This window comes from Podarcis vaucheri (genome assembly GCF_965113315.1).
Source record: "Podarcis vaucheri genome assembly, chromosome: 4".
Taxonomy (NCBI): Eukaryota; Metazoa; Chordata; class Lepidosauria; order Squamata; family Lacertidae; genus Podarcis; species Podarcis vaucheri.
Genome location: NC_138762.1, coordinates 9,657,108 through 9,674,775, shown reverse-complemented (window position 1 = coordinate 9,674,775; position 17,668 = coordinate 9,657,108). Strand labels below are relative to the sequence as shown.

Sequence of the window (17,668 nt, the reverse complement as noted above, 5' to 3'; positions counted from 1 at the left end):
CTGGTTTTTTGAATCGGGAAGGGCAGGGTATAAATAAAAAATTATTATTATAATTAACATGCTTTCAATGGAAATATGAGAAAGGACCAGAGGTTAGCAAAAGTATTGCAAAAGGAGGCGGCTGCACAGTGACCAACACCCTCCCCGCTCCAGCAAAGCAAAAAAAAAAGTGTGATGAGCAGGATTCGATCTCAGGTCTACTGGGAGGGGTGATGCTAAGCAAAACAGGCACAGGCAACTTAATCCGACCAAGGGGAACGGGAGTCAGAGCGAGTCTGAATTTTCCAGTTAATCATTTCTGGCTCTTTTGAGTCTGACACAAAGCGTGAGAACCCTGGGCTTCTCAAATTACCACTTAAAGCAGCGACTTTGCAAAAACCTTGGGCCGGATCTGCGATGTTTAAAAAACCCGATCCGTTTATTTATTTATTTTAAATCAAGCCATCTAAAAAAGGTGACCCTGATTGATTGATCGATCGGTCGATCAATCAACCAATCAATCAGATTGTTAGAGTGTGTGCGTGTGTGTGTGTGCGCGCGCACACACACACACACATATTAAATCAAATTAATAAAATTAATAAAATAAAATCATATATAAAGGGGGAGCCTCACTTAAGCTTGTGTTTGTCATCTGCACTTTTTAAAAGTGCCTCCCATACACACACACACACACACACACCACACACAAAAGATCAAATACATACGTAAGATTAAATACGAACACCAAAACCACAAACAAAGCAGCCACACCCCACCCCAGTTTCGTCTTCGTTGCACCTCCTAGTGGTCATTTAAATCACCCACCTAAGACCACCAATGGATGCGATTTCAACAGGCCTGTGTGCTAACATCAGGTCTGCTGCCAAATCAATAAAAAAAATAGAGGCGTCGGCATTTTGCTCCAGGTGCACCCAGCTTCTATCCCCACCCCAAGGGGACCCTGAAACCAAAAGGCCCTCTTGCTGGGAGAATGGGCTGCAGTGCTTCTGGAATGAGAAGCTTGCAAGCAATTTTGCATTTACAACTCCCCTTCCAATAATAATAATAATAATAATAATAATAATAATAATAATAATAATAATAATATTTGTACCCCGCCCATCTAGCTGGGTCTTCCTACATCAGGGGCAGGTAACCAGTGGCTCTCTAGACGTCAGACTACAATTCCCATCAGCCCATGGTAAGGAATGATGGGAGTTGTGGTTCAGTAGTACAGTCGTACCTTGGTTCTCAAACGCTGAAAACCCAGAAGTAAGTTTTCCGGTTTTTGGACATTTTTCGGAAGCCAAACTTCCAATGCGGTTGTCGGCTATTGTTTCCAGGGTGCCTGCACCAATCAGAAGCTGCGCCTTGGTTTTCGAACATTTCAGAAGTCAAAAGGATTTCCGGAATGGATTAAGTCTGGCGCTTTTGTTTTTGCTGTTTATATTGCGTTTTTGTTTTTGAGGCTTTTTCCGTTCATTTGCTTTTGTGACTGTGTGGAACCCAGTTCATCTACTGATTGATTGATTGATTGATTGACTGCGCAAATGGATAAAAGCCCCCTATCCAAACAACGACTATCATCAGTGCAGGTAAGAAAAAATAATAATTTTTATTTTTATCATCTACAATACTGTCTTATTTATTTTATAGTACAGTACATTGATTAGCGCTTTCATTTTACAGATCAATGGTCTCGTGAGAGACTAAAATTCATGTTCGATTGCTGTTTTATGGGTTGTTTTTAAAAGTCTGGAACGGATTAACCCGTTTTGCATTGCTTTCTATGGGAAAGTGTGCCTTGGTTTTGGAACGCTTTGGTTTTGGAACGGATTAAGTTTGAGAACCAAGGTACCACTATTTGTGGAGACCCGCAGGTTACAGATACCCTGCTCCCGACATTTTATTGCATTTTGTTTTCTTTTTTAAATTTGTAGAGAGTCCTATACCCGCAGGTCTCCAAGAGGTTCACAACGTAACATCACAAAATAAAAACACAGAATAAGTTTGGCCTGGCGCGGTCACGCCCAGGGAGGTACAAAAGGCTCGCAAGTCCCCAAATTTAGCAGAAACCCAGTATGATGACCAGCACCCGGGGTTAGGTCCAATATACACACCCTCTCCCCTCCCCTCCGCCACAAACCATCGCCGTGGTGCGCAGGCTTCCTTGTGCAAAGACGCCAATTGCACACACACACACCCGTGTCAAATGCAGCCCTCGAAAAGCCAAAGGGAGTTGCTCTTTGTAAAAGGGGAGGAAAGAGAGAGGGTCAGGAAAGGAGGAGGAGGAGGAGACGCTGAGCTGATAAAAGCACAGACGTGTGCAGAAGCAGCCGGGATGAATGGCGGAGGAAGATGACATCAGCCAAAGCGCTTCTTCGTACTTCCTGCGATCGCTGCTGTTCCCGCAAAGTCAAAGAGATAAATAATTACAGTGGTACCTCGGGTTAAGTACTTAATTCGTTCCGGAGGTCCGTTCTTAACCTGAAACTGTTCTTAACCTGAAGCACCACTTTAGCTAATGGGGCCTCCTGCTGCTGCCGCGCCGCCGGAGCACAATTTCTGTTCTCATCCTGAAGCAAAGTTCTTAACCTGAAGCACTATTTCTGGGTTAGCGGAGTCTGTAACCTGAAGCGTATGCAACCCGAGGTACCACTGTACCTGACATTCAGAAGACATCTGAAGGCAGCCGTGTTCAGGGAAGTTTAACGTGTGACATTTTAGCGTATTTTTTGTCTTCGTGGGAAGCCGCCCAGAGTGGCTGGGGAAACCAAGCCAGATGGGCGGGGTACAAATAATAAATTATTATTATATTATTATTATAAAGTTTCCCAGGCCAAAGAAGAAGAGACCTGTAGACTCTTCTCCCAGCGGTTGACGAGATGTCTGCGGAAACCGGGGAGCAGGATTCGAGAACAACTCTCCCCACCCACGAGATCGCCTTATGGGATGCAGGTGGCGCTGGGGTCTCAACCACTGAGCCTCTTGGGCTTGTCGATTGGAAGGTCGGCGGTTCGAATCCCCGCAATGGGATGAGCTCCCGTTGTTCTGCCCCAGCTCCTGCCAACCTAGCAGTTGGAAAGCACACCGGTGCAAGTAGATAAACAGGTACCGCCGTGGCGGGAAGGTAAGCGGCGTTTCCGTGCGCTCTGGTTTCCATCACGGCATCCTGTTACGCCGGAAGCAGTTTAGTCCTGCTGGCCGCAAGACCCGGAAAGCTGTCTGCGGACAAACACTGGCTCCCTCGGCCTGAAAGCGAGATGTGCGCCGCAACCCCACAGTCACCTTTGACTGGACTTAACCGTCCAGGGGTCCTTTACCTTTACACCACAGCAGAATTGGCACTACTGCAGGCGCCACAAAACACCTGTTCTGCATTGGTGAGAACTCAACGGTTTAGTGAACTTTGGAACTCCTTGCCTCTAGATATCAAGCAGGCATCTTTTCCGCACTCTATTCGTCACCTGCTATAAACATTTTTGTTCGGACGTGCCCATCCAGATTCTTAAAAAGCCAAGGTGATTTTAATCTGATTCAGCATTTTAACTTTAACAGTAGGGCTGTGCCTTTTTCTCGATTTTACGGCTTTATATTCTTGCAACCACTTTGAGGTTTGCTTTTTTCAAAATGACCTGCGGTTTCCAGCAGCTGAGATTCAGGCGCATTCCTGCCTCTGACCGCAGAGACAGAGCGCTGTCTCCCATCACAGCCACCGATAATAATAATAATATATAATAATAATAATTTATTATTTATACCCCGCCCATGTGGCTGGGCTTCCCCAGCCACTCTGGGCAGCTTCCAAAAAAAGTATTAAAATGCTGTAATAGCCCTCTCCTCTGTGAATTCGGCTAATCCTTTTTAAAATCATGTGGGTTGATCGCTTCTTATGCCTGCTGTGGAAGTGAGTCCCACAGTTTTAAATCTGTGCTGTAGGAAGAAGCGATTTCTTTCATGTGTTTCCAGAATGCTCAGCTTTGCCAGAGGGCCTCGAGTTTGAGAGAGGGAGGAAAGCTTTTCTCTGTTTTCTCCGAGCCAAGCATAATTGTACAAACTACAAAAGCGCTGCGCGCTCGCTGTGTGCCTTCGGCGCATGGAAAAGTTGTTCCTTGCAGAGAAAAAGTGGAAGAAGGGGGAAGGGGAACCCCAGAAAGTTCAGAATCCATCTAGAGATGGATTCATACATGCACAACACACACACATATTTTCATGTGTGTCTCTTTCTGGAGGGATCCAGTGGAACCTGAAACCTTCCCCCTTGCTCCCCCAAGCAAGATCCCACATGGCGGATCTACACATTGCTTTCAGGCTGCCTTCCAATACAGAACGCACAGCGGAGGAAAGCCGAGTGAGCGGATTCGAATCCCGCTCAGGCCTACGGTCGCTTTGGTTATTCCATGAAAACACTGATAATGCACAGAAATTATATATATTTTAAAAAGAAAAGAATTTTTTTGTTTTTTAAAAAAATGGGAAAGGCAGAGACAGACCAATGAGAATGGTTCTCCGCGACACAACCAAACGTTGCAGGGAGATAATGTGTGGAGGCGGAACGCTTGGGTAAACAGCGAAAACGAGGAATTGGGGCTTGGCTGCAAAAATGGGGTGGGGTGGGTGGGGGGCAGGTTTCAAATGCTCGCCAGAAGAGAAGAAAAACGACCGCAGGGGCCAATTGGAAAAATGAGAATGGGTTGAGGACATAGAGGCAGCCTCCATTTCAGCAGAATGTGGCCGAGAAGAAAAACCTCAGCTGCTCACGGTGCTGGTGCTGAAAAGGCCCTGGCTCTGGTTGAGGCTAATCTGACTTCCTTAGGGACCTCTAGGGTGTTGCTATTTAGGGACCTTAAGGTCCTCTGTGGGGCAGACCAGGAATCCCCACTTGGCCAGGAGGAAGCTCGCTGGGTGCTACCTTGGGCCAGTCGCTACCTCTCAGCCTAACCTATCTCGCAGAGCCGTTGTTGGGGTTAAATGAGGAGGGGAAAAAGGGGAATATACTGCCTCCCTCGGAAATGGTGGTGAGCTCCCCTTCCTTGGAGATTTTTAAGCAGCGGTTGGACGGCCATCTGTCATGAAGATTCCTGTATTGCAGGGGGTTGGACTAGATGACCCCCATGGGTCCCTTCCAACTCTCTATTATTTTATACATGCATTAAATAAAGAAACAGGACACATTTCAGGGGTTGCCATTGTCAGGGACACTTGGAGTTTTGCAAACCGAGGCTGCTGAATGCACTCAGATCCCAGTCCCGCGGGCAGGAAAATCCCCGCCTAGTACGTTTCGTGAGCTGGATGGTCGTTCTTTCTGGGGTTTTTTACTTTTAACTTCTAGAGGGTTTCTTCTGGAAACGACCCTGCTTTTTAACCCAATTTTGCAGCGGTGCTTTTTGGTTTGTTTGTTTTTTTTGAGGGAGGTGGGAAGGAAGGAAGGAAGGAAGGAAGGAAGGAAGGAAGGAAGGAAGGAAGGAAGGAAGGAAGGAAGGAAGCAGACGAAAGGTGGGATGAGGAAGAAGGCATCAGAAATTACCTGATTATGTGATAGCTGTAAAGATGCCAAAATGCAGCAGCAGAGAGAGCGAGAAAGAAAGAGAGAGAAAGAGAGAGAGAGAGAAAGGAGGAACATGCAACAAGGTCAGAGCAGTAAGAAAAATAAACCAAGGAGGAATAGGGCACCTCCTTCGAGTCCATCATTCCTCCCCAGGGAGCAAAACTACCAATGCAGTGTCAGGGCAAAGGAGATTTAACTGCTGGTGTGGAAGACTCAGAATCCGTCCCATTGGGTCTCTGGGCCAATCCCCTCTCGTCCAACTAGCTGCAAAAAACTGGGAGAAGGCGTTCTACCCCAACCCCAGGTGAGAGTGTGTCAGATACCTGCATCCCTTCAGATGTTGCTAGACTACAACTCCCATCATCCCTGGCCACCTTGGGGTCCAAAAAACACCCGTGGGGCTTCCCCACCCCTGACCTAGGGCACCCTGAGTGGATATTGCTTGCCCAAACTTTGCTCGAAAGGGGTTGTGGGAGATGATTCTAGTCAGCAATGCCCTCAGGATCCTCTCTTGGAATTCGCGGCTGGAAAACAATTCTCTCTTCTCCTACTAGACGGGAGGGTGGAAAAATGGCTGCCCTCTCTTCTTTCAAAGCATCTAAGAATTTTGCCTATGTTTCCTCCTTCCCCTCACTCTGTGGATCTTTAGGATGTTACTTCTACGCTGGATTTGAAGGCTAACGATCAGCAGCTAGAAGCCCGCCGGGCCAAATCTGCCCTGCTGCTGTGAAAGTGGAGAGAGGGCAATTTGCGGCAACACAACCTGGCAGTGGGTTATTTTAAGGTGCCCGGATTTTGGTGCCGGCCTGCTGTTTTGGGGGGGCTTCCTGAAGTCAACCTCCAAGTAAACCAGCAGCTGACCACAGCCTTCATCCTGGCTTCGTATTTTCTCTCCTCTGAGTTCTTTCTGACTAGATGCCCGGGACTCCAACACAGCATCTTTTACAGGCTTACTGTGACTTCCCAGGCCTCAAGAATTACGTAGGAAAACAACAGAGTGGCAGGCACCATGCTAACAAATCCTGTGTTATTCATGACCCCCTCGCTAAACCCTTGCTAATTTGGGGGACCCCTTGACCTCCGCCTAAATCTCACTCCAGAACCCAGGACGGACCACCCCGAAAGATTTATTTAGAGAGGCACGGGGTTTCGCTCCTGCCGGATCACCTCAGCAATGATGGTGCAGACAGCACGTGAAATAATAACAATTCAAATCCCCGCATGTAGAAAACTGGTGTGTCAGGGAGTGGGCTAAGAAGCCTGACGTGCTAGCTTTCTACATGTGGGGGAGATTCAGAAACGAGAGCCTTTCCAAACAAAACATCTTAGAGGAGGTGCATGCCAACTCCCTCCCTCAACGTTTTCAGGTGGCGTCTTGGTTACAGATGTGGCGTGGTGCCCACTTCCTTTGTGCCCTCCCCATTCAACCCTTGCGCTCTCGATCTACTTACAGGACTAGGGTGGCACAGGGTGGCACCTCAAAGGGGCACCAGACCCATTGCTCCTGCGTTGTGGGAACTGGGTCAACTTCTAAAGTGTTGCTGAAAATATTCCACTGCCCTTAAAGGGGCCTTTTCAGACATGGGTTTGTTGTTGTTGTTTTTTGCGGGGGGCGAAGAACACTGCAAAGCCACTGCCTCCAGCTACTTACTTCTGGAATATAAAAACTCCTACGATGACGACGAACGAAACGAGGTCGGCGGTTATCCAGATGAGATAGTATTCGTCCGGAGACTGGAAGAGGGGGAAAAGAGGAGGAGACAAGGAGGCAGTTGGCTTAACGCAATAATAGTTTCTCTCAATGTGGGGATGCGGAGTTCTGGTTTCAGATATATTTGTTTTTTTGTTTTTTTTAAATATTTATTAAATTTTCACAAATTATAAAAACACATACAATACACACAATACACATTACAAAAATATACACACAAAAACAAACGAACACGTATAATTTCAACTCCTTTTTTTCTTAAACTTACTTCACCGACTTCCCCATACCTCCCCTTTCTGCATTCCAATTCCCAAATTTATTTCAGCAAATCCTTCCCCTTAATTTTATCCAATTTTTCCTTTTCTTTTCTTTTACTTAATCTTTTACAGCTGTAATCCCTTACTTTGTATAACCACAACATTTTAACATTCGTTAATTTTACAATATTTCTTAAGATAAATTTTAAATTTCTTCCAATCTTCTTCCGCCGTCTCTTTCCCCTGGTCTCGGATTCTGCCAGGGTTTTCAGATATATTTGAGACATTTATTAGCAGGCAATGAAGTCAGTTCTCTCGGTGACGCAAGAAAACAGATAAGAGAATGGCAGCGTGGCAGCAATGGAAACACGTACAAAGGGGGTGCAATAACATAAATAGGGGCAAAAATTTAAAATGCATAAAACTCTTTCATAGAGAGCTTCCTTCTTCCCCCTGGTGGCTTCCAAATGTTTCCACTACAGTACTCATCTGGATTTGGCTAACTAGCCCCTGTAACCGTAAGGGAACTTTAACAAACTGGCAGTTAAAACGAAAAGCCTTCTTTTGCGTCCAGGGCAGGCTTTTCATTTTAACTGTCCTTTTGAAGGACCAGGTGTGCAGCTTGGGAGTCATTCTGGACTCACAGCTGTCCATGGAGGCACAGGTCAATTCTGTGTCGAGGGCAGCTGTTTATCAGTTCCACCTGGTACGCAGGCTGAGACCCTCCCTGCCTGTGGACTGTCTTGCCAGAGTGGTACATGCTCTGGTTATCTCCCGCTTGGACTACTGCCATGCGCTCTATGTGGGGCTACCTTTGAAGGTGACCCGGAAACTACAGCTAATCCAGAATGCGGCAGCTAAACTGGTGACTGGGAGTGGCTGCTGAGACCATATAACACAGGTACCAAAAGACCTACATTGGCTCCCAGTACGTTTCCGGGCACAATTCAAAGTGTTGGTGTTGACCGTGAAAGCCCTAAATGGCCTCGGCCCAGTAGACCTGAAGGTATACCCACATCATGCTTCCCGGACACTGAGGTCCAGCTCCAAGGGCCTTCTGGCAGTTCCATCCCTGCAAGAAGTGAGGCTACAGGGAACCAGGCAAAGGGCCTTCTTGGTAGTGGTGCCTGCCCTGCAGAACGCCCTCCCATCAGATGTTAAGGAAATAAACAACTACCTGAATTTAAGAAGACATCTGAAGGCAGCCCTGTTTTAGGGAAGTTTTTTAATGTTTGATGTTTTATTCTGTTTTTAATCTGTTGGGAGCTGCCCAGAGTGGCTGGGGAAAGCCAACTGGATGGGTGGGTATAAATAAATTATTATTATTATTATTATTATTATTATTATTATTATTATTATTATTCCTTCTCTTACAGTAACACCAGGAGTGAAGCAGCTTCGAAAACCATGACCTTAATTCACAGCTCTAAAACAAAAGGATAGGGGGGCTTACGCCATGGAATCTAGACCCCAAGAGGTCTTCTGTTGCTCCAAATATCCTTCAAAATTCATTTTTAAAACAGGAAACTTTTTAAAGCAAATTTTTGAAGCCAAACAAATTGCGGCCCTCAAGTCCCCCCAAATATTTCCATATCTATATCTATTGATCAATCAATATATATGATCATTCCCCGAGGCTTCCTGCTGCATTGCCAAAAGGTTTTCATGGCACTCTACCCAATATTTGCTTTTTTAAAAAGGCCGTGCTCAGTTTTACACTTTGACCACGTCTATTTTGACACTCAGGCGCCAGAGTATTGGCCACAGGTCAAGTCAGCCCTTGGTCAGGAGAACCACCCCGATCCAAAGCTTTAGTTTATTAATCTACCAAACTAAGCAATAAGACTGGAGCTCAAATAAATGCCTGCGCATGAATTAAGAGTAAGCGCTTTCGCGACCACTAGATGGTGCCCTGGGCCACTAAACTGGGAGCTGCAGCAGCAGAAGTTGCAAGCACTGTCAATTTGCTTTTCCCCTTTAATCAACGAATGGATTTGACCCGAGTAGAGGTTTATCCCTTTTCTCTTTCAATAATAAGAAGTATAATCGTGTGCATGTGTGTCGGCGCAAGAAGATAACCCTAGGTAAGCCCTGTATGGATGAAAGTGATGGACTACATGGAATTGGCGGAAATGACTGGTAGAATCCAAGACCAGGGAGAAGAGTCGGTGGAAGAAGATTGGAAGAAATTTAAAGACTATTTACAGAAGTATTGCAAAATTAATGAATGTTAGAATGATGTTTGATTGAAGTTAAGCGGTTTCTAGCTGTAATGATATGAAAGAATATGGAAAAATTGGATTTCTAAATAGGTAAAAATTTAATGTTACCATATATTAAGATTAAAGATCAGGATAATAAGGAGGGAAAGAAATTGCTGAATTAATTAATTGAATTGGAATACAAAAAAGGGAGGTATGAGGAGGTCAGGGAATCAAGGATATGAATGTAAGATATGGAAAGGTTGATATATATATATATATATATATATATATATATAGGCACAAAACCACAGCTCGCCCCTATACACGAAGCCAAGCCAGAGCACAACTAAATGCAGCACAGCCATCTTCTCAGAAAAACTCTTCACAAGCTCAAGAGGTCAAGACACGAAAGCTTTAGCAACTAATCTACACTTAATGACCCACCCAGTGGTATTCAGAATATCACTCATGAAATCACCCAAGATATCCCTCAAGTAATTAAGGAACAAAAGAAGAAAAGGCACACTAATCTAGGAACTTCCTCTCTGCCCAGAACGTTGGAGGCTATACACCACACCCCTCAACAGTATTTATAGGAACTCAAACACCAGACTCTGCTCTGTTCCAGTAACAAGAAGCCGAAAGCACCAGCCTGAAGATGACGAGTGAGACCTCGTCGAAACGTCGCACAGACACCCCGACTCTTACACGGGAAGACACCCGAAGACACCAAAACCTGCATATATATATATATATATATATATATATATATATATATATATATAAGCCCTGTATGAACCACAGCCTCCTCTATGCTGTTTCGGGGCCCAATTCAAAGTGCTGATTTTTACCTATAAAGCCTTATGCAGGACCCCAGTACCTCAAAGACTCTTATGGGTTCTCCCCATAAGAAGCAGCCCACACCCTGTGATCATCCTCTGAGACCCTTCTCCCTGAGCCCCTTCATGGGAGGTCCAACAGGCGGCAAAACAGGAGCAGGGCCTTTTCAACGTTGGCTCCTCATTTGTGGAATGCCCTTCCCCCAGGGAAGCTCACCTGATGCTCTGTAGTCTAGCTTAAGGCACCAGGCAAAACCCTTCCTTTTTACTGAAGCTTTTGGCCCTACGTTTGAAGCGTATACTGGTTTCGTTCTTGTTTTCAATGTGGATTTTGTGTGTGGGGTTTTTTAAATTTGCATTTCTGTGTTGTGAACCACCTTGAGATCTACGGACGGAGATCAGTATACATATTTAATAAATAATAAAAACAGTAATAAGTATTTGTGGCATCTTTGGGCAGGGGAAGGATCTGCAAAAGCATTGCTGTGGAAGCAGCGCCTAGTAGCCACTAAGAGCCCTTTTCGGATTGTCTCCCCAGAGTGGTGCATACTCTGGTTATCTCCCGCTTGGACTACTGCAATGCGCTCTATGTGGGGCTACCTTTGAAGGTGACCCAGAAACTATAACTAATCTAGAATGCGGCAGCTAGTCCGGTGACTGGGGGGCGGCCGCCGAGACCACATAACACCGGTCTTGAAAGACCTACACTGGCTCCCAGTACGTTTCCGAGCACAATTCAAAGTGTTGGTGTTGACCTTTAAAGCCCTAAACGGCCTCGGCCCAGTATACCTGAAGGAGCGTCTCCACCCCCATCGTTCTACCCGGACACTGAGGTCCAGCTCTGAGGGCCTTCTGGCGGTTCCCTCCCTGTGAGAAGTGAGGTTACAGGGAACCAGGCAGAGGGCCTTCTCGGTGGTGGCGCCCACCCTGTGAAACACCCTCCCAACAGATGTCAAGGAAACAAACAACTACTGGGGAAACCTAGCTGGATGGGCGGGGTATAAATAATTATATTACAGTGGTACCTTGGGTTACAGACGCTTCAGGTTACAGACTCCGCTAACCCAGAAATATTACCTCGGGTTAAGAACTTTGCTTCAGGATGAGAACCGAAATCGTGCTCCAGCAGCGGGAGGCCCCATTAGCTAAAGTGGTCTCTCAGGTTAAGGACAGTTTCAGGTTAAGAACAAACCTCCAGAACGAATTAAGTTCTTAACCCGAGGTACCACATATTGTATTGTATTGTATTGTATTGTATTGTATTGTATTGTATTGTATTGTATTATTATATTATATTATATTATCCTCTGTCATGAATTTGTCCGATCCTCTTTCAAAGCCACCCAAGTTGGCGGCCATCCCTGCCTCTTGAGGCGAGGAGTTCCACAGTTTAACTCCGTGCTGTGTGAAAAAGGGCTTTCTTTTATCAGTACCGGATCTTGCAGCATTCAGCTCCCTCGGATGCCCACAACCCGGCAGGCCTGTTCCAGCAGGCTGCTTCTCCTCCTGACGTTCATACGCCTGGAAACGAACAGACGCAAAGCCACAGCCCTTCTTACCATCATCCAGACGGGGGAACGCAGCCTGCTGAGGACGCGAGAGTTGTCGGAGGTGACGGACTGGACCCCGGAGCACCACAGGACAGAGTAGAGCCAAGGCTCGTTCACGACAAACAGATTGACGCTCAAGTTCGCCATGGCGTATTCCCTGTCGAGAAAGCAGAGCGCGGAGAAGGACAGGCCTTAAAAAGCACAGAAGAACGTCAAAATGGAATTTGCTGGATCTCGCTGGGACGCTGGGTTCTGTCTGGTCCCAGATTCTGCCATCAGAGAACCACATCGGAGAACAGAGGCCGTTTTAGGGCAGCGCCATTGGCTCGCCCGCACTGGCTGAACTGGTACCTTTTCAAAGTCTGATAAACGCTTCTCCAGCTTTGGGAAGGAGGCAGGTAAAGATAAAAGGTAAAGGTCCCCTGGATGGTTAAGTCCAGTCAAAGGCGACTATGGGGTTGTGGCGATCATCTCGCTTTCAGGCCGAGGGAGCTGGCATTTGTCTACAGACAGCTTTCCGGGTCATATGGGCAGCAGGACTACACAGCTTCTGGCACAATGGAACACCATAACGGAAACCAGAGTATACGGAAACGCCGTTTACCTTCCCGCCACAGTGGTACCTATTTATCTACTTGCACTGGTGTGCTTTCGAACTGCTAGGTTGGCAGGAGCTGGGACAGAACAACAGAACCTCACTCCGTCACGGGGATTCGAACCCCCGAGCTTCTGATCGGCAAGCCCAAGAGGCTCAGTGGTTTAGACCACAGCGCCACAGGACGTATGAGGGCTTTGACAAGGTCCCAGGGTCATCCTCTTCCTTCCCAAAGCTGGGCAACTGCTTACTGGGCTTTAGGAAGGAGGGTGAAGGGCTCTGAGACCCTGAAAGAGCTCTTTTGCTTCCTTCCCCAAGCCTGGGTGAGGGCTGGAGGGGGGAGTCCAATTTTGGCTTCAGGCCATATCACCAAGGTTCGAGAAGGAGAACGCCAAAAAGGCAGCAACGAAGGCCGTTCCCCTGCCTGTCCTCAGTGTCTGGTACTTGAGGGTACTCTGCTTCTGAATACACCTGCTGCCTATAGGGATATCTAAACTACAACTAATCCAGAATGCGGCAGCTAGACTGCTGACTGGGAGCGGCCACCGAGACCGCATAACATCGGTCCTGAAAGACCTACATTGACTCCCAGTATGTTTCTGAGCACAATTCAAAGTGTTGGTGCTGACCTTGAAAGCCCTAAACGGCCTCAAAGGCCCAGTAGACCTGAAGGAGCATCTCCACCCCCATCGTTCTTCCTAGACGCTGAGGGCCTTCTGGTGGTTCCCTCACTGCGAGAGGCCAAGTTACAGGGAACCAGGCAGAGGGCCTTCTCAGTGGTGGCACCCGCCCTGTGGAACACCCTCCCATCAGATGTCAAAGAGATAAACAACTACCTGACATTTAGAAGACATCTGAAGGCAGCCCTGTTCAGGGAAGTTTTTAATGTGTGACATTTTAATGTATTTTTAATCTTGGAAGCTGCCCAGAGTGGCTGGGAAAGCCCAGCCAGATGGGCGGGGTACAAATAATAAATTATTATTATATCTTCAGAAGCAATACAGGAGGAAGCAGTTTCGAGTCACTGATCTCTGCAGCCAAAGCTGATTCTCCAGCGGTTAGGCTTTACCTCCAGAGGCACACTCCATTGTCTCTCGAGGCCAACGGAGGCCAACCACTATGGAGTCGTACAGTCTAGCAACAACATTGCCATATGTTGCGCTCCTGTTTTATTTGCAGCGATGAAGGCAGGCCCTCACCAAGCCATCAACTGCTCTGTCAGTGAAGCAATGGCGCCCACGTCACCCATTGCCTGCTCGCTCACAGAGGCAAGCTCATTGAAACTCTCTTCTGTTTGGAATGGGAGGGGAGAGGCTGGGCGAATGATTTTAGCATGCAATGCACTGTGGGCACGTTTAAAGGGGGATGTTCAATAGAGGAGTTGCAGGTAGGTAGCCATGTTGGTCTGCCGTAGTCAAAACAAAATAAAAAAAATCCTTCCGGTAGCACCTAAGAGACCAACTAAGAGACCATGATTTCGTGTGCATGCACACTTATCTGAAGAAGTGTGCACTTATCTGAAGAAGTGTGTATGCACATGAAAGCTCATACCAATAACAAACTTAATTGGTATCTAAGGTGGTACGGGAAGGAATTTTTTTTTATTTTGTTCAATACAGGAGACAATGAGCCCGTGCAGAGTTGATTTGAGCAGGAAGAGCAAAGTGTCTCTCATACACTGTGGGTTTTTGAGGGTCACAGAGGCACCCGCAAATGTTGGTTCAACCCTCCGAGGGAACAAACAAGCAAACACGACGAGGCTGAGAAGCAAACGTTTCTCATCCAGCTGCAAAACAAACACCTTCACTTGCTCCCGATCTACATCCCCAAAATATTATTCCAGCCTGTTCCCCAATTGGCAAACCGCAACCACGCGTTGTTCTAGGAAAGTGTCCCAGCCAACATCCGTCGAAAGATAAGATGGACGGATCAAAGGCTATTAATGGGCTGGGTTTTTTTGCGCACAAAGTAATTTCTGAAATAAAAACCGGGACCTTGGACTTCTTCACAGCTCCATGGTAACAGCAGCGGCTGCTAGAGAGATAAGGAGTGTGGCAAGTGGTTTGGAGCTTGTCTCTCAAAGTGCCCAGAGAGGATATTAGAGGCAGCCTCACAAAGCCATCCATTACGTTCCAGGCATGCAATTGTCTCCGCAGGCCCTTAGTCATCATTAGGCACCCCTGTCAAAAGGCCTTTTCCTCCACCGCTAGCTCTGTTCAGGGCCGTAGTCGTATCTGCTAACAAGAAGGTCAATTCTGCAATCTATTTCACTTGCAGGAGTCACAAAATCACAGAGCTGGAAGGTACCCATAGTTCAGCTTCCTGCAAAGCATCTTGCCTTGAGGAATTTATTCTACAATTTCATTATGTTGCAAAACCCCTCCTGATTTCCCTAGATATTTTGGTGGGAGGAATGATGAACTGTGTGTGACACTAGCACCCCACCCCTGGCCATAATTCATGTAGATTGCAGGCTTCCCTGGCCTCAGAAAGCCAGCGCATCAAGGAGAAGCCAAATCTAGACATTACCTTCCCTGGCACTCTACTTTTCTAGAAGCAAGGGTGTCGGTTTACGCTTCTCTTTTTTTAAAAAAAAATGGGAGAAACGTTCCGTCACGAAAGCTTCCCTTGGGCTGAAAGTGGTACAGTCCAGAAAGATAAGGATGCTTATGAGAACGAGACCAAAGGCATGTGGAAGAGCGAAAGCCCACAGCAGACCTGATATCGTCCCTGGTGACTTTGGTGTAGCGCAGGTTCAGCTTCTGAAAGCCTCTGTCCCTCAAAGGCTGAGCCCCAGCCTTGGTGCCAGAGGTCTGCTGGAAACCCGGGGCAACCTCTTGGACCAGTCGGCGGTCAGAGTCGGGCAACCACATCACCTGATGGGGCAGAAAACAAAACGAAAGGAACCCGGTAGCAGTCGCCGTTAGAAAAGAGCGTTTGAAAAATCTATTGAAATCAGACATTATAAGTTCATCTTAGACTGGACAGTTTGCAAGTTTCTGTGGCTTTGCACAAGGTTTTATATTTTTCTCAGAAGATTGATAAAGAATGCATAATTATTTTGGTAATTATTGTGTGTATATGAGTCACCGACGTGTTGCATGAGTCGTACTACTTATATCAGCAGCACAGGTTGCACTTTCCTAGCGTTAGAAAAGAGCAGCCATCACCAAGAGGTCAAGGCTGCAAAAGCTTTTCAACGGTTGGCATTGCTTTTCAAAAGATTGCACTCCTCGCTCAAGGAGCAAAAACAGTTTCTCAAAACCACGGCTTAAAATTGGTGCAAATATTTCACTTTAAAATTATGGAACATTTCTGTGTTATGTAAACATACCATTGTGTATCTGGGCACAGCAGTCTTGAGTGTGGTTTCCTGATCAGTGTAAATAGGTAAAGGTAAAGGGACCCCTGACCATTAGGTTCAGTTGTGGCCGACTCTGGGGTTGCAGCGCTCATCTCGCTTTATTGGCCGAGGGAGCCGGAGTACAGTTTCCGGGTCATGTGGCCAGCATGACTAAGCCGCTTCTGGCGAACCAGAGCAGCGCACAGAAACGCCGTTTGCCTCTCCGCCGGAGTGGTACCTATTTATCTACTTGCACTTTGACTCGCTTTCAAACTTCTAGGTTGGCAGGAGCAGGGACTGAGCAACGGGAGCTCACCCCGTCATGGGGATTCGAACCGCTGACCTTCTGATCAGCAAGTCCTAGGTTCTGTAGTTTAACCCACAGCGCCACCCGCGTCCGATCAGTGCAAATAAAAGACCAGATGATTGTTAGCAATGGGAAATAATTTCAGGTTGGAGAGAGAGAGAGAGAGATACTCTCTCTCTCTCTCTCTCTCTCTCTCTCTCCAACCTGAAATTATTTCCCATTGCTAACAATCATCTGGTCTTTTCGGTCCAAAGGGGCACCTAGAGAGCCTTCGCTGTACAATTATAGCCAGGTCCTGAGGTTTCGCCTCCTCTGTCCTTTGGCAGTGAAGGGATTTCGTTTTGTGGGACCCACCTCTCTGGCTGAGTTTATACCCTTCCAAATTGGCAGATTGGGACGGCCGGTGCCTGACACACTCTCTCTCTGCCTAACATACCTCGCAGGGTTGTTGTAAAGATAAAATCAGAAGAGCTACATACACCACCGTGAGCTCATTGGAGGGATGCCAATCTAATGTAATGCAATGTAACAACATAATAAGATGCCCTTGTGGATAGAACCTGTGTCCTCAACAGGCAGAATTAAACCAAGCTAGAAGCACAAACGCTGCCTCCAAAAGGTTATTTTTGGGGGTGGATGAAGAGAAAGGGCTGACAGGATGAAAGCAGGCGGCCTCCTTGAATGAGGACCCAGTGGAGCAAGACACACGTCGGATTGGAAACTGGCTGTCGCTGTTCTTAGGAAGAACAGATGGAAACTAAACGTGGAGTCGTCCCCCAAGTTAATTGCTCCATATGTGGGTGTGTGAGATACTTCAGGATTGAACGCGGCGAGCAACAACAACATAACTCTCACACCCTTAACTGGAAAGGCTGCTTGGTAAAAGGTAAAGGCAAAGGACCCCTGGAGAGTTAAGTCCAGTCAAAGGCAACTATGGGGTTGTGGTACTCAGGGCCGGATTGAGGTCTGATGAGGCCCTGAGCTACTGAAGGTAATGGGGAACTTTATATCTCCAGCTGCCCTTTGTCAACAACAAATGGTCGCTGTTTTTGTGTGGAATATATGCTATGTATGATGATTTATGGACCTAATAGGAGCCTACACAACACAAAACACTGTTGTGTTTTATTTGATTTGATTTTTATCTTATATTATGGAAATGTACATCCAGGTTTTTTTCCTTTAAATTTTTTATGGGGGGGGCCCTAAGAGAGTGGGAACCCTAAGCTATATAGATTATACGTAAATCTGGCACTGGCGGTACTCATCTCATTTTTCAGGCCAAGGGAGATAGCGTTTGTCCACTGATAGCTTTCTGGGTCATGTGGCCAG

General features: G+C 46.7%; 1 protein-coding gene and 1 long non-coding RNA gene across 3 annotated transcripts in view; both read right to left on the bottom strand.

Moving 5' to 3' along the window:
• The window catches only part of GDPD5 (glycerophosphodiester phosphodiesterase domain containing 5), a 156,327-nt gene that overhangs the window by 3,575 nt on the left and 135,084 nt on the right, over positions 1–17,668 (bottom strand). The window contains exons 12-15 of one of the 2 annotated variants that reach the window (XM_082219350.1): positions 15,405–15,562; positions 12,101–12,248; positions 7,182–7,264; positions 5,510–5,524 (exon numbers count right to left, since the gene is read on the bottom strand). In XM_082219350.1, the coding sequence (XP_082075476.1) occupies positions 5,510–5,524; positions 7,182–7,264; positions 12,101–12,248; positions 15,405–15,562 (404 nt within the window). The remainder of the gene's footprint in view (positions 1–5,509; positions 5,525–7,181; positions 7,265–12,100; positions 12,249–15,404; positions 15,563–17,668) is intronic. The other variant, XM_082219351.1, reaches the window with a different exon arrangement.
• LOC309530682 overlaps positions 1–17,668 on the bottom strand; it is a 127,617-nt gene that overhangs the window by 36,771 nt on the left and 73,178 nt on the right. The gene's annotated exons all lie outside the window — the stretch shown is intronic.